Genomic DNA, 14,303 nt, shown 5'->3' with positions numbered 1-14,303 from the left:
ACCTAGCAAAATGCTAGAGTTTCTCACTCCCTAAATGTTGTGGGGTCATGCGGGGGCCTAGTGATTAGTAGTTGGGTCAAAGAACCCGTCTTACCAGGCAACAACAACATCCGCAGTGTAATGTTTGTGAGAGTACCGTGTCATTTAGGCGATGTGGCAGACATCAAAGAAATTCCGTTTATCTTAAGCTTCTATTCATAAAAGGGCTAAGAAAAGAGTTTGCATTTCAATTGATTAACTGAACTCGAGGTTTTAAGTTCAATTCCTTCACTTTCGCTTCTGGCCTTCTTCCTAAGTTTGTACTGCTTTTAAAAAGAAGCAAACCAGTTTTCCTTACCGGTGCTGCAAAGAAAAGCCAGTTTCATACAATTTCTCAAACGCACCCCAACCATTCCACCCGGCCCCATGCGGGCACTCCTAACAAAAGCTAGCACACTCACTATTTCAGCCTTTTGTACATTTTTGTTCCGACTTCCATCACTATTGCCTACTTCACGAGTCGTTTTACTGTACAACAATGTGCATTCACCTGTTAAGTTGCCTTAATCCATCGAACAGATACTTAATCATTAAATTCAGCAATGTATGTCATGCTTGTGTTGTTGCTTCACACCCAAGATTCACGCGGGCCCCCCTAGATTAGAGTGTGTCCGTCCAGGCGTCTCTTGTGTGTGTGCAACCACGTGTGCGATGTTCTGTGAACCCACGGGGGCTCACGCATGAGAGAGAGAGAGAGAGAGAGAGAGAGAGAGAGAGAGAACACGAAATGAGTAAACGAGATGGAAAATAAGTAATATTTGGCCTCATATTTCCATTTCAAAGAGGGGCTGCACCCCATACTGGAAAAACTTGTGTTTATTGAAATTCAAGTGAAAAGCAACATACCATTCACTCACTATATGCACATGTACATAGATTAAACACTTTCACTCACAATACGTATGTATTGCTTCATATTTTGCTTCTGACATTTACTGATCTGCGAAACTGACTCCTGTTATCTTCCCGGGGATCATGAATCAAAAACCAATACAGGTTAAGGCGCCAACAGCACATTTTGTACAATGTTAACCCGGGGGCAAATGAAGATATACCGTAACGTCAAGAGGCAATCACTGTAAAACTAGACCCTCCCGACTGGAGACAGCGGGGGATATGAAGCATATCTTGCAGGAACTTCCCCTTCCATTTGATTTGGAGCACTTAATCCATCATTTTGCATTAACATCGTTTCCTCAAAAGGTTTCTCTTGTACCGAGTTCCTTGACCCGGAGAACTCCAATAGATTCCGACTATCTAATACTGCTATACAAATAGAGAATGCTTGCAAGACTGAGAGTGAAGGATTGAACTCAACTGAATAGATCCCATCTTTGAATGGGGCCAAACTAAAAGCTGGCTGGTTTTCTTGGATTCCTCCCTGTGGATATGAAATAAAGCAAAGGGCACAATTAGCTGGAGTTTATAGAGGAAAAAAGATCGTCACCATGGTTAATGGAAAACACCATACCTCAGAAAAAAGCTCAAACCGATCTGGGATGTGGCGAACTTTACGTGAAGTCAATTTTTTCTCGCTGACTTGATTCTGATTGTCAAATATCCTGAGTTTGCAACCCAAATCCCAACCTCCACAGTCACATGATCCCCCTGAAATCCAACGTTCAATCAGTGATGATGGTCCTCCGTTGCTTGGTAGACTATGGGTACCACTAGGAAGTATTACTGTTGTGCTAATAAGGCCTTGAGTACCAACAAAAGGCTTACCGTCTACAGCTTCCCCTGAATAAGAATGCCGTCTTACCCTTGACAAACACTCATCTGAACCAACCGCAGGAAATATACTACAGTTATCCCTGTCACGCCAAACTGCGGTAGACTGCTGATTGATCTTTTTCGGGATTTTTACAACAGCAGCGGCAAGCTCATCATTTGGCTGGAAGTCTGAGGTTTGACAATCTGCCTGTCGCAGGTTTACAGAGAATAAAACAAACTCTCTTACGCTAAAGCCATCCAATCTGACCAAATTGGGAAACTGAGAATCAGCAACCTTCATTTGAGCAACAACATTACGGACATAGTCACGACTCTTGCTCTTGCTGCCTTGATGCATCCAAATTCCTATCTTTTTCTTGACATCCCGGATGCTGAAGAATGTGTAGATGCAGCTGCAGTCATCATTTTTGGAGGTATTTAACTTCTTCATCGTGGCTGCAAGTATGTCAATGTCATTCTCAACCGCAAATGTGAACAGGGGCTGGCCATTCTTAACTGCAACTCGTAGAAGAGCTTGAACTGCTGCGGATCCACTCTTCTTGACCATAGCTGACTCGTTGACATTAATTGTCCTACAACCAGTCATACCTAGTTTTACCTTCCCTGGCTGCTCAGATAAAGAATCCACCCACCCCTCAGATGATTTGCGCACCTTATGTTTTGATATGGAACCTTTCTCTGATGACTCCACTACGTGATGGCAGTTAGCCACCTTTGGCTTCAGCAGTGGATCCAGTAACCTTCTCAGAGGGCTCGACTTGGATCTGCCAGTGGCATTGGACTTATCACCATCTGAAGCATCCGTGAAAGTGGAAGCCACAGTGTTCTCGGAACCAGGGTTGGCCGAAAAAGATGTTGAGCTCAGCTGCTGTACATCTGAACAGTCCTTGGAACTGGAACTCTTGCCCGTCTTGCCCACACCAATGCTAAACCGGCGAAACGGTGAAGTGCTCCTTACTTTTTCAGCAGTTGCTTTGCTTGGTTTCAGTTCCAATCCTTTATAAGGCTCACTTATAGTTGAAGATGTGGATGCTACAGCTGTTTTTTTCTCTTCTACTTTTATGCCTCTCGATGAGCTTGTTCCTGTTTTAAATGATTGTGTTGCTGAGCTAGGTACACTAGATTGCAATCTGATACTCGTAGCATCCGTAGAGCCAAGCTGTTTTACCAAAGAGTGTTGACTTTCATCTTCAGAAGAAAAAGGGCATGAGTGTGACAAAACAGTTCTGAGCTCTGCATGACAGGCCTCCTTAGGTCTATCTGAAAATCTTCCTTGGGTTGCTTTTGCTTCTCTTTGATGAAGCAGTTTTATTGAATCAGATAGGTTGGAAACACCAGAATCTTTGTTTGCAGGAAAATCTCTTGGCAAAAGCAGAACAACTTTCTGGCATCCTTCAGGGATATCTCGTTCAGAACTTTCTGAATAAGATTTATGTAAGTTCTCTGATTTCTTCATTAATTCACCATGAGCTGCAGTTTCATGCGGGCCATTCCGCAAAACTCCTTTTTTTGGCTCACTCTTTGGGTCCGAATCTTTTCTCATGTACTGTTCCACCCTGATGTCTGGGCGGTTTTTGCATAAAGACTTATCTGTTCCAATGAAATTTTCCAGCCCATTCAAGGTGCTACTCCCACCAGCTTTTAGATCTTTCAACGTTTCAACCCTCTCTCTAAAACAGTTGACAACTTCGGAATGGCCTTCTGTTGGAGATTTGACGAAATGAGATTCCAGTGAAGGACGATGCACCCTCGGATGAGCAGGCGAACAACTCTGGCCTCGGCTAGAATGGGTTGATGATTCATCCGTCGAAAAACATGAGGTTGTATTACTACTAGATGGTGAATTCCTGCTACTTCTGTATGGCATCTGTTTATGTCTATGCTGCCATTTTTCTAGGCGTCCCCAGTCTAGGACACCTACATTTAAAACTTTCTCCTGAAGGTTTTTACCTCTCTCAAGGTAACTTGGCAACTTGGACATGTACTTAACAAGTTCATCTTCTTCACTCTTCTTTCTATCAATCCGCTGTTTTTGGTGGTTCCCAATAGAATTAGGTGGGATACCATTTACATCTTTTGTAATCTCATAATGGAGATCAGCACAGGACAAACTAGCCTTTCTTGATTTGGACTGCTCTTCTTGGTTTATGGTTGCAGTTGTTGGACATGATATGCTTCCAGACGTTCCTAGAGATTGTTGATCGTTGGAATTCCTTCTGGATTCTCTGCAGCCATCCATGGTAGTATCTGCTATGTTGTGGTTTATCGTACGTGAATACTCTTGCTAAAAGGAAGCTCCATATGTTTCTTATTCAAGTGCACAGTTGCACTGATTCACAAGAATGCTGGCCAATCTGAGAGTAAAAACAAAGAGAAAGTTGAATACAGAAGCCCTAAAATTTAAATACCAAAACAAGGTTATTCAAATTAAAGGGAAGGTAATGACACCATGAATACTACATGTATAGACATGCTAAGTGCCATTCCCGCTCACTAACTATATTCGTTAATCGACATCTGAAACTTTACCCTTTCCACAAATCAAGAAGCAAAGCAAAAAAGTCACAGCTTTTTTAAACAAGAAATAAACTAAGTTTAAGTCTCCCTAGTAAAGCCACCTGAATAAGGTGGAGGCTCTCCCCCGTAACTTTTCCTCGACATTTTAGACTACATTACTGTCATTTGGAGATAAACAACACTCTAATTGCAGTATTTACTACAAGTCCACAACAACACCAAAACTCCGGAATCTATCACAAACGAGATCCTATTTTCCAGAAAACTCCGTAACGAAAAAACAGAAAACCCACAACACAACAGGTATCTAAATCTTGATTCCACACTTTAATTCCGACAAAGTAGCTAAAAGATCATGCAAGCAGTCAAACAATACAAGCTCTCAAATCTTACAGTCTCAAGGACAAAAATGGCACAATGCATTCGTCCCCTCTGCTCAATAAAAGCTATCCACAATTGGGCAACTCAAAAATCTCACTTTCCTATCAGCAATATACATAATAATGCCTTTATATCGTAACTTTTCGAAAAATAAAATTCCGAAAAATTGTCATCCACACAACTCGATTGCGTTAAGAACAAGGCGAATCGACAGTGTATCAATTAAATTCATATTATTAAACAGAGACTTTCATGGCACAAAACTGAAATCTCAATGCAACAAGACAATCGGGAGATGCATATTGACAAACAGGGAAAGCAGAGAAGGAAATTCAAAACCAAGAACTTTGGTGGTCCATGGAAATTTGAAACCCCAATCTCAAAAATCATGATAAGGTAAAAACGACCTGTTGTTGGCGTCACTGTCGCCGCTAGAACTAGCGGAAACGACAAAGCTCGCCAGCTATGCCACAATCAGAAGGAGCACTCTCAAATTTCAAAATATTTTACACACGTCTGCCCCGTTTGGCAATGAGAAGGAAATCACAGGGGAAAAAGAAGGACACAATGCTGAAAAGGTGAGATTTTTCTCACTTTCTCAGCTGCCAAACAGTGAATATCTAAACCCCATTTGGCAATTGAAACGGAATCACAGCATAAATAAAAAGGAAATCTTTTTCTCTCAAAATAGAAAATTGAATATCCTTCAACCGACAATTTCCGAGCGGAAGAAAAACGGAAACTTGAAAACAAACCAGCATTTAAACAAGGAAACAGCAAGAAAATTTACATACATTTTCTCGGTAAACAAACGGAAAAAAAAAATAAATAAATTCTCGTAATTTCTGACTCAGACGAGTAGCATCGTATGCGTAGTACTCACCGGAGTGAATCTTTGGTTCGACGCACCGCCGTTAACGGGAACAGCGACGGGCTCGAGGGCGGAGCAGTAAGTGTCGGTGGATCATTGGTCTGTGTGAGCAGAAAGGTAACAAAAAAGCAGAGAAATCAAAGGCGGAGAGGAATCATTAGGTCAGCAGCCTCGTAATCCGAAATGCTTGCGTCCTTCTCTTCCCCAAACTCCAACGCCTCTCAGAAGCTCAGAGGAGAGAGAGAGAATCTGGAGTTAAGAGTGAGAGTGTGTGGTGGTGTTTCTGGCTGGAGCTGATTTTATTGCCGTGAGGTACAATCAGTCAAAGCTAAAGAGAGGGAGGGGGAGGGGAATTTGATCCTCTCCGAGGCAAAGTCTGGGATCCTCATGCACACGCACCGTTAGATTTTGATCTAATGATTACAATTATTATAATTTTAGAAAAATTTCTTGTTTATAGTCATTAAATCAAAATTTCACTGTCTGTGTTATTGAATCAGGAGGATCCCGAAAATTTGCCTCGGAGAGGATCCAATTCCAAGGGGAGGGGGGAAAGAGGGAGGCAATCGTTTTCATCGGACGGCTGAGAGGAAGACCCGCTGTGATCGGGCGGTCGCATCGGATAGCCTCCTAAGAGAGAGAGACAGTATGTTGCCGGGTCCCACTCTGAAATGCATTATTATTTTATTTGTTTCTAATACTTTTCCACCTGTTGATCTCGTTTCGTATCATGAAGATTTTCATTATAAAGGTTGATTAAAAACCGCGGGCCCAACTGACTCGGTTGCAGAGGTTTTTATTTATTTATATTTTCTGGGAAAAGTGTTATTTACAATTTTTTTTTTTAATCTCAACTTTTTATTCTAATTTATAGTTATTTAATCGAATAAATTAAGAATAATCGAATAAATTAAAAAAATAAAAAAGGTTAAGAATAGGCCCTGTGGTGATTGTTGTTTTTATTGGCTATATCTGTTCCAATTTTCATAAAAATATATAATAATTTAGGCTTTTCTCATTACTCCGTTTTTTCTTGTGAACTTTTGTCTTTTAGTTATTTTCCATGATTCTTTTAAAAAATTGACAATTGTAATATTTTTACACAATTATCAAAGTGCATAACTTTTTGAACTTTTGTCTTTTAACTATTTTCTATGATTAAAATTTGACAATTGTAATGTTTTTACATAATTATCAAAGTGCCTTACTTTGGCTTGATTTTAGTCTGGTATTGCAAGTAGCCGTCTTTTTAAATAATCTTTATTGTTTGATTTTTTTAGTTTACAATTCAATTTTATGAAGATAATTTTTAATTTTTGAAACTACTCAGTAGTGTTATACTATTGTAAATAACCGGATTAAAATAGTTCTTTCACGTGTACATGATCTTTCTCTAATTTTCTAACACAAAGCCCTTCACGAACATGGTATATGTAGGGATTGCTCTCAACAAATATGGCTTATTCCCTTGCACTAGTAATTAATGTCATTTATACCTAAATAAATATCATTTAAGTAATTATGAAAAGGAAAATGCACAAACTTGGTTTTATTTTGATTACTTTTATTATTGTTACAGTTACAAAGAAGAGGAATGCTAGTTACGTTTTTTATCTGAGTGTATTTTTGCCCACAACCTTATTTATTGAAAGATAATAAAATTTGATATTTGTGTCTATCTGCTATACAAATCTTGAAATTTAAGCTCATTTACCAGTGATAAATGTGATGGTGAGCATTATCATCACTTAGGTTGGTGAACAAATACATCCTCTTTTCATCTACCTTTTTCGACTTGCAGTTCTCATTCACTATGACATGCGTCATCCACCATCACTTGAACCTAAAAATTTAATATGTTTAAAATTTGAAAATTCATTTTTCATACATAATTACATACCCCTCATAAATCAAATATAACTCATTTATCTTTTTTATTTCTTACTAATTGTTTTTTTATTCTTCCTAATTAAAAGGAAATGAAGAAACCCTCAAAGGGATTCACTTTTTTTAATCCAAAAAGATGTACCAAAATATAAAAAGGATATGCTTTTGAACCAGTGCGTGGGTTTAAAGGGACCACTTTCAACCAAAAAGGGGATCAAAGAGAGGAGCAGTGGAAAAAATAATTAAAGTAAAAGGTGAGGATGTGATGATATGCAAAAGGAAGTGACCTCTTAAATTAATAGAAGAATATGCAGATAAAAAGGGAATTTCAGATAAAAAGAGCATGATTATATTACAATGTAGATCCATGTTTGTCACAATCCTATATTGAAATGAATAAATGCATACAAGAGTTTATAATATAAGAATTATACGACCATTTTTACTTCTCTTTAAAAATGAATCAGTTGCTGACTTCATAACGGTATTCTAGTTTTTTTGTACGTTTGGAAAAATTGTACAACCATTGAATATATCATTTCTACTTTTCACATCGAGCTCTACACTTACACATTGTTACTAACAATGACTATTCGGTCTAGCGACTTTCAATCTTTATTTTTTGAAGAAGCTCTTGAATTATAATGTCATGGATGATAGTTTGTTGTGTTGCTGAATCTTCGAAGGGGAAAAAAAAAAGGCAAACCATATAGATAATTTGAAGTACAGTTACAAAGTATTAAGTATAATATGGTATTATGGTATAAACCTCCCATAAAAAAAAAGAGTCAAAACAATGAATTAACATATTTTTTGTTGAACAAACTGAAATTAGAGTGGTTACTCAATACTACCATTTGATGGTATTCTTCTTCATTTATAAGTAAGAGGTCTTAGGTTTGAATCTCATGGATAGCGATTTCGATACCAAATTAGGTTAACCATTGTGTGGCTTAACCGAACTTCGACTCCACCTCCCCTTAATGTAAAAATATATTGCTGTACCCAAAAAAAAAAAAGAAAACTAAAATTAGAGCGAGGATCCTCTACAACTCCATATATTTTGTATAACCTAACAACTCGTTTGGTCCATTTCAGAATTAATCTAATCATCCAAATTGTTTATTTTGTAGTCATCAATCAAAGATCGTGCTTGCAAAGTCCACTCAAAACATGAACCTATTAGTCATTGATAACTATCGTGGACATTTCATTGTTTATTGACAAAGTTCTGCTTATATTTATGTGGTCACAACTAGATGCCTAAATACATTTCAACTTGAGTGAAAATTTGTAAAGATCATCTTTCAATGATATCTTCAAAACAATATGTTTAGATCATACGAAACAAGAAAATGATTTTCACGCACCCTTTTAAATCTCTCACACATATTCTCATTCACGCACCCTTGAATCAAATTAAAAATAAAAAAATCATAAAAGAGAAAACTTTCACCGGACGGTAACCTCCACCCCCCTCCTCGCTGACCACTGTCGAATTGCCAGCCAAAATGGAAAGTTTGCATTATAAAATTTGAAATTATGTGCGGAAGATGTTTATTGGGTTCAAATATATTATTTTGAAGTTAAATCTTGATCAAATTGTTCTATATAAAAAATAAAAAATTGCAAGACTTGTACCTTATAAAATGCATATAAATTGATTTAACAAGATACCCCTCCATACGAGGTAACATGATTCATCCCAAAATATAGATCCATCCATGTGCTAAATATTATTGCCAAATGGACCAAATAATATTCAACAAATTTTAACTTTTATGATGATTGTTACCATTTAAGCGTTATTGAAATATGATTGTTCAAAATAAAAAATAAAATTCAAAGTGCTAGTTGATAACAGATTGTAAAATGATATTGTTGTACACAACAATTTCTTGGAGATCATCATGAGTGCCTTTGCCCAATATTGACTTTGTTATTGGAATCCAAAGCAACTTGAAGTAGGAACTTCATGATCTGTGCGTCACAATTATGTGGTTCTTTGTACCCATATAACTTTCATCAAGGATACAACAACAACGCTTTATCTTATTAGGTGGGATCGGTTGTATGAATTCTAGAACGTCACTACGCTTAGTTTTGTACAAAGTCTTTTATTAACTCCAAGTACTCTATGTCTTTCTTACAACCTCTTTCCTTGTCTTCCTCTACCCATTTTGCCTTGAGTTTCTATCTCATAATCACATATTTTCTGAGTCTCTGTCTCATAATCACATCTTTTAACTAAATCATTTGTAGGTCTTCGGTTCACAGTGTATAAACCACCTTAACTGATTTCTCTAATCTTATCGGATAAGTGAAAAAAAAAAAATTTATAACTACACTTCTATGACTATATAAATGTTTTACTGAAATTAGCATCATATTTTTCTTTACATGCTTTTTCTAATACAACGAAGTATTAAACTAAGCGGTGGAAAGGCTAAATTACACAATGATCTATTCATATTTATTTGTTTCGAACTTATCATTTACGATAATCAAACCTAAAACATATTCATAAGTAATTAAAAATAACACTAGACTGTAGTCCTAACAACCACTTTACATATTTGTTGAGGCTGAGAAGCACTAAAAAGCTACCCAGCTACCGAACCAAATTCTCAGGCCCGTCTCACAGCAAGGGCAAGAACAAAAGGGCAAAACAAAGCCCAACATAAACGTAAAGGAAGACTGCAATTCTCCCATCGTGGCCATCGGCGTGAACAAGGTCTGTCATGCTTATGCAGTAGAGGGTGCATGACAACAAAACTACCATAAAAGCATTATATTCATGCACAAAAAATGGGATCCTTGTGCAGAAACTTCACCGAATATGACCAAACATGAAATGAGTCAGCTTTTGGAAATCCATTGCTATTACTTTCTATGTAAAGTTGTATGTAAAGTTGATACGAACATACCATTCACCGTAAGGTATCTCTGTAAGTTATAACCACAAGTAGTTTCTTACCGGTTCGTTACGCAGAAGATCAAGCAATAACATACATGATTCTTCTTCATAAGTTCATTGCTGGTTCATCCCATGCAAACAAAAATATATATGCATCTTCTCCTAGTTTTCGTTGCAAGAACGGTAGTCTTCCATTTTTTTACACCTATTTAGCTGGAAATCTAGTCTTGAGTACAAGATTCACAGAGATAGACCTGGAAAATGTGAGCCTAGTGATGCTTCTCTTTTCAATGCTGAAAATGCACAATCAATCGCAGGGGACGTTGTATACACGGTATTATATGCCAACTCGGCTAGGACACTGGCAAAAATTGTAACAGAACATAAACGTAGAAAAAGCTCACACCAAATACAAGAGACACTACAGCACTACACATTAAACTCTTATACTGTCATGTAAATCTTGCTCTATATGAAGTCAAGCATAAATTCAAGCAGCATAAATTTTTAAAACGAAAATTGGACACCATCCTGACTGCATTCATACAATAAGAAGAAACAATACCAGGCACCAAACTACACAAGAGAAGACATTACAAGAAGCAAACTCGAACATGCTCAATCCTTCTCTTTGATAAGCCATTTCCAAATTTGCATTTCCGAAACATTATTCTAGTTTCAGTGCACAAGGGAATATGCTACATTTGATCATCATAGTAAACTGATTTGAAAAAACACACTACCTTATCTAACAAAAAAAATGTACCAATGGACGATACAACTGATTAACTGAAAAAGCACATCCAAGTATAACAGATTGGGCTAAATTCCCTAAAAAAAGAGGAAATACGTATCAAGTTGCTTGAACTTCAGCTGCTGGAGCACTTTCTGTAGGTTTAGTCGTGCTTGGAACAATTTCAGTCTTTGAGTTGGGAATGTATCTCCAACCACGCTTGTGGACTCCACTTATTTTCTTGGGGGCATCTGCAGCTGGCAAGCCTGCAACAAATTCTACTAAATTAATTTTCATATAAAAGAGTAACATAAAATCTACAAAACTAACCCATAAAATGATCAACTATTATTAGCTTAGCAGTCCTGACTCACAAGACTCACAACTACAGGTCTAACACAGAACTCTAAAGAACTAGTACTAAATACATAAATGACAAACAAATAGAGGATCGAGACTCTGTAACAAAAAGGAACCTCATATTCATATACGCAGGTTGTACAGATGCATTATGTTTGTATATGCAAGCGCATAGTGGAGGTGTAAAGAGAGTCAATATCCCGGATCCCGTACACAGTTCTCACTTATTAATTATAACTCAAATTAGGCTGCATGTTCAGTCGCAAAGAAAAATACTGTGACCAGGGAAGCGCTCTGGATACAAACTAAATAACACAAATAACTACCAACCATTCAGGGTGTTCCATTTTCAAATGAATGAAGACGATCATTCTTCTCAGAATGCACCCAAAATCATGTAAACAGAATAAAAGGTTACATGTTTTGGATCACCGTGATACATAACAACGATATGAACAACTTGTCAGAACACCAATAACGATCAGATCAGTAAACCCATTTAAGTAAACCCAGGTACAAATGAAACTCAATTGAACCGAGGACACGAAAAAGTTCAAATTCCATGAAATGTAAAGCTGAACACTGACCTTCCTTATGAACGATTCCCCATGCCTTGCCATGTCTACCATCCTGAAAAATTAAAAACCACATAAACCCTAAACCATTAAACCCCAGACACAATGATAACAACAAACAATAAAAAGGAAATATGAATTAACATTCCCTCATTTTGTACTAGCAATCAAATCAAATGTAAAAGTTTAGAGTAAAAGACATCCCAACTTTGTAATCATTTCCCACATTTTCCCAGTAACCAAACAGAGCAAAAACCCAAAATCTGGGAAAAATTGATAGCAATCAATACCTTGTAAAGATTGATTTTGGTAATCTGGTAAGACACGCCGACCCAGTGGGTCTTAGCCATTTGGTACCCCAATCCCCAGTTGGGAAGAAACTGGGCCACCTCGAACAGGTTCTTCTTCTTCTTCCGCTTGGGTTTCTTTGAAGCCGAAGAAGGAGAAGCGGCGGCGGAAGTTGGGTTTTGGGAAGCGGTGCTGAAGCTTCTGAGGAAGCTCGATGTCAGCCTCCAGAGGCCTCCGGTTCGATCCGTTAATGCTCTGTTTGCGAAACCACTCGCCATTTTCCGGTTCGGCTTTCTCACTCTCTCCTTTCTCCCTGTGATGGGCTTCTTTTGGATAAATTGTGTTTTGCTGGGGAGGCGAAACTCGCTTGAGAGGTTTGTGGTTATTACGGAATGACCTCGTGAGTTTTCTTGAATTGTTAAAGGACCCCTATTTCCTCAGGTGAGTTAGAGATTAGGGATTTTATTTTATTTTATTTTCTTGTAGGAGATATAGGACACTGATGGCAGCTTAATACCTTTTTCATGCCGACTCTAATAGCATGGGCTTGTTAACGACCGGAGCATTACAACGGATGTTTGCTTGAGGGAACTTAAAATGGGTGGGTAAAAGTGTTGCGATCTGTTCACAGAGTTGTGTAAAGTTGTATTAGGCACATCATATACTACTCGAGTTAGTAGAGCACCCTACCCTTAATCGCTCCCCATGCAGTTCAAGTTCACATAAGATGGCAACATACTTTTGGCATCCAGGTCAAATAGTAGCCCCAAAACAAAGCCAATGACCCTATGGAATGTATCATTGGGAGTTCAAACCAAGATTGGGGTCCAAACATTTGCTAACTTTCCTCTTGAACAACCCCTTCAAATTTAGGGATTTTTGAGAAAAATGTACGATATTCATTGATAACAAAGAAAATACATACATCATTGAGAACATGGTGCAAACAATGAGCCTTGATAAAAACTTGCCGAAGATTTCAACCTAATCGAATTTAGGGATTTTTAGATACAGTCTAATAACCATTTAGATTGGGAGTTTTTACGAAAAACTCACGGTACTGTTCACTTTAACGAAAAACCACATTTTTACACTAAAAAGTTAATCCTGGTACTATTCACTTTATCTTTTATTTTGTCCTTATTATTAAAAATCAAAGTTTTCAAACTTTTTTCATTAATTTTCCTTTAAATGTAAGACCCCCATTTAACATTGCAATAAATTATTATTTCTTACATGCGTAGTGTATACAAAGTTCTTGTTGTCATAAGAAGTCACGTCACTAGCACGTGAGGGATATAAAGAGTGTACTCGCTGTTGCAAACGGAACAACCACATGAGGGGATACCTTTTTTTTTTTGGTCGAAACATGAGGGGATACTTTGAGAAGGGAGAAAGAAGTTGAACGGACAGTAGAGATGATAGATTTGATTAAACGAGAAAGAGAGGCCATGGATATGCGTTCAGTAACGCTTGGATGTCTTCGACGGCGGAGGGTGGATTCGAATTTTGAACCATTTCCAACATCGTGCAGCTGGAGATATATCAGAAACTCCCATCGAAGTTCACTTTGAATCGTTGGGTACTTACATATTCGTTTTTTATTTGAGCAACCCATCTTAAACAGCACTCAAACTCTCGTGGGGAGTGTCGCTATGGGCATTTTACTGAACCCGTTAAAAATTCTAATAGGAAAGCCTTATATCTTGAAATTAATCCATACAGCTTCGGCACTCAGCAGCTGGGCTACGGATTTGTCGATTGATTGATTCTCGAAATCACCTCTAAGATCGCTTTAGGTAGTTCCGGCTCGTGCCTAGGAGCGTCTTTGGGTTGTAAAGAATAAAACTCCCTCCTCTGTTCTGGAGATGGATATAGCCCCATAAAGATTAAGCTTCTGAATGCTACAAGTAGTATCCATATAGTCAAAGTGAGGGGTATATCCCCGATTGTCGTCGATGGTATGCCAAAACCCCCGTTCCTAGGTGCAGTTCAATACAA

General features: G+C 37.8%; 2 protein-coding genes across 6 annotated transcripts; both read right to left on the bottom strand.

Annotated features, from left to right (window-relative positions):
• Positions 1–787: 787 nt before the first annotated feature.
• LOC137742193 (uncharacterized) lies at positions 788–6,067 on the bottom strand. Of its 5 annotated transcripts, none has more exons than XM_088679939.1 (4): positions 5,555–6,004; positions 1,765–4,127; positions 1,511–1,647; positions 788–1,420 (listed from the first exon to the last, which is right to left on the bottom strand). In XM_088679939.1, the coding sequence occupies exons 2-4, from the start codon at positions 4,010–4,012 to the stop codon at positions 1,124–1,126; spliced, it is 2,682 nt and encodes an 893-aa protein (XP_088536065.1). In that variant the 5' UTR covers positions 4,013–4,127; positions 5,555–6,004; the 3' UTR covers positions 788–1,123. The 5 variants fall into 5 exon arrangements, with proteins under 5 accessions (XP_088536065.1, XP_088536066.1, XP_068338085.2 ...); XM_088679940.1 differs by lacking the exon at positions 5,555–6,004 and adding an exon at positions 4,684–4,880; XM_068481984.2 differs by having other exon boundaries at positions 1,511–4,127; positions 5,555–6,067.
• A 4,894-nt stretch (positions 6,068–10,961) lies between these two features.
• On the bottom strand, positions 10,962–12,786 carry LOC137743616 (uncharacterized). The gene is made up of 3 exons (XM_068483541.2): positions 12,305–12,786; positions 12,027–12,069; positions 10,962–11,345 (listed from the first exon to the last, which is right to left on the bottom strand). The coding sequence occupies exons 1-3, from the start codon at positions 12,578–12,580 to the stop codon at positions 11,200–11,202; spliced, it is 465 nt and encodes a 154-aa protein (XP_068339642.2). The 5' UTR covers positions 12,581–12,786; the 3' UTR covers positions 10,962–11,199.
• Positions 12,787–14,303: the final 1,517 nt, after the last annotated feature.

Source organism: Pyrus communis, chromosome 11, assembly GCF_041283825.1.
Source record: "Pyrus communis isolate YQ-2024b chromosome 11, ASM4128382v1, whole genome shotgun sequence".
In the NCBI taxonomy this organism is placed as follows: domain Eukaryota; kingdom Viridiplantae; phylum Streptophyta; class Magnoliopsida; order Rosales; family Rosaceae; genus Pyrus; species Pyrus communis.
Note: the sequence above shows the minus strand (reverse complement) of the source record. Positions and strands in the feature narration are given on the sequence as shown.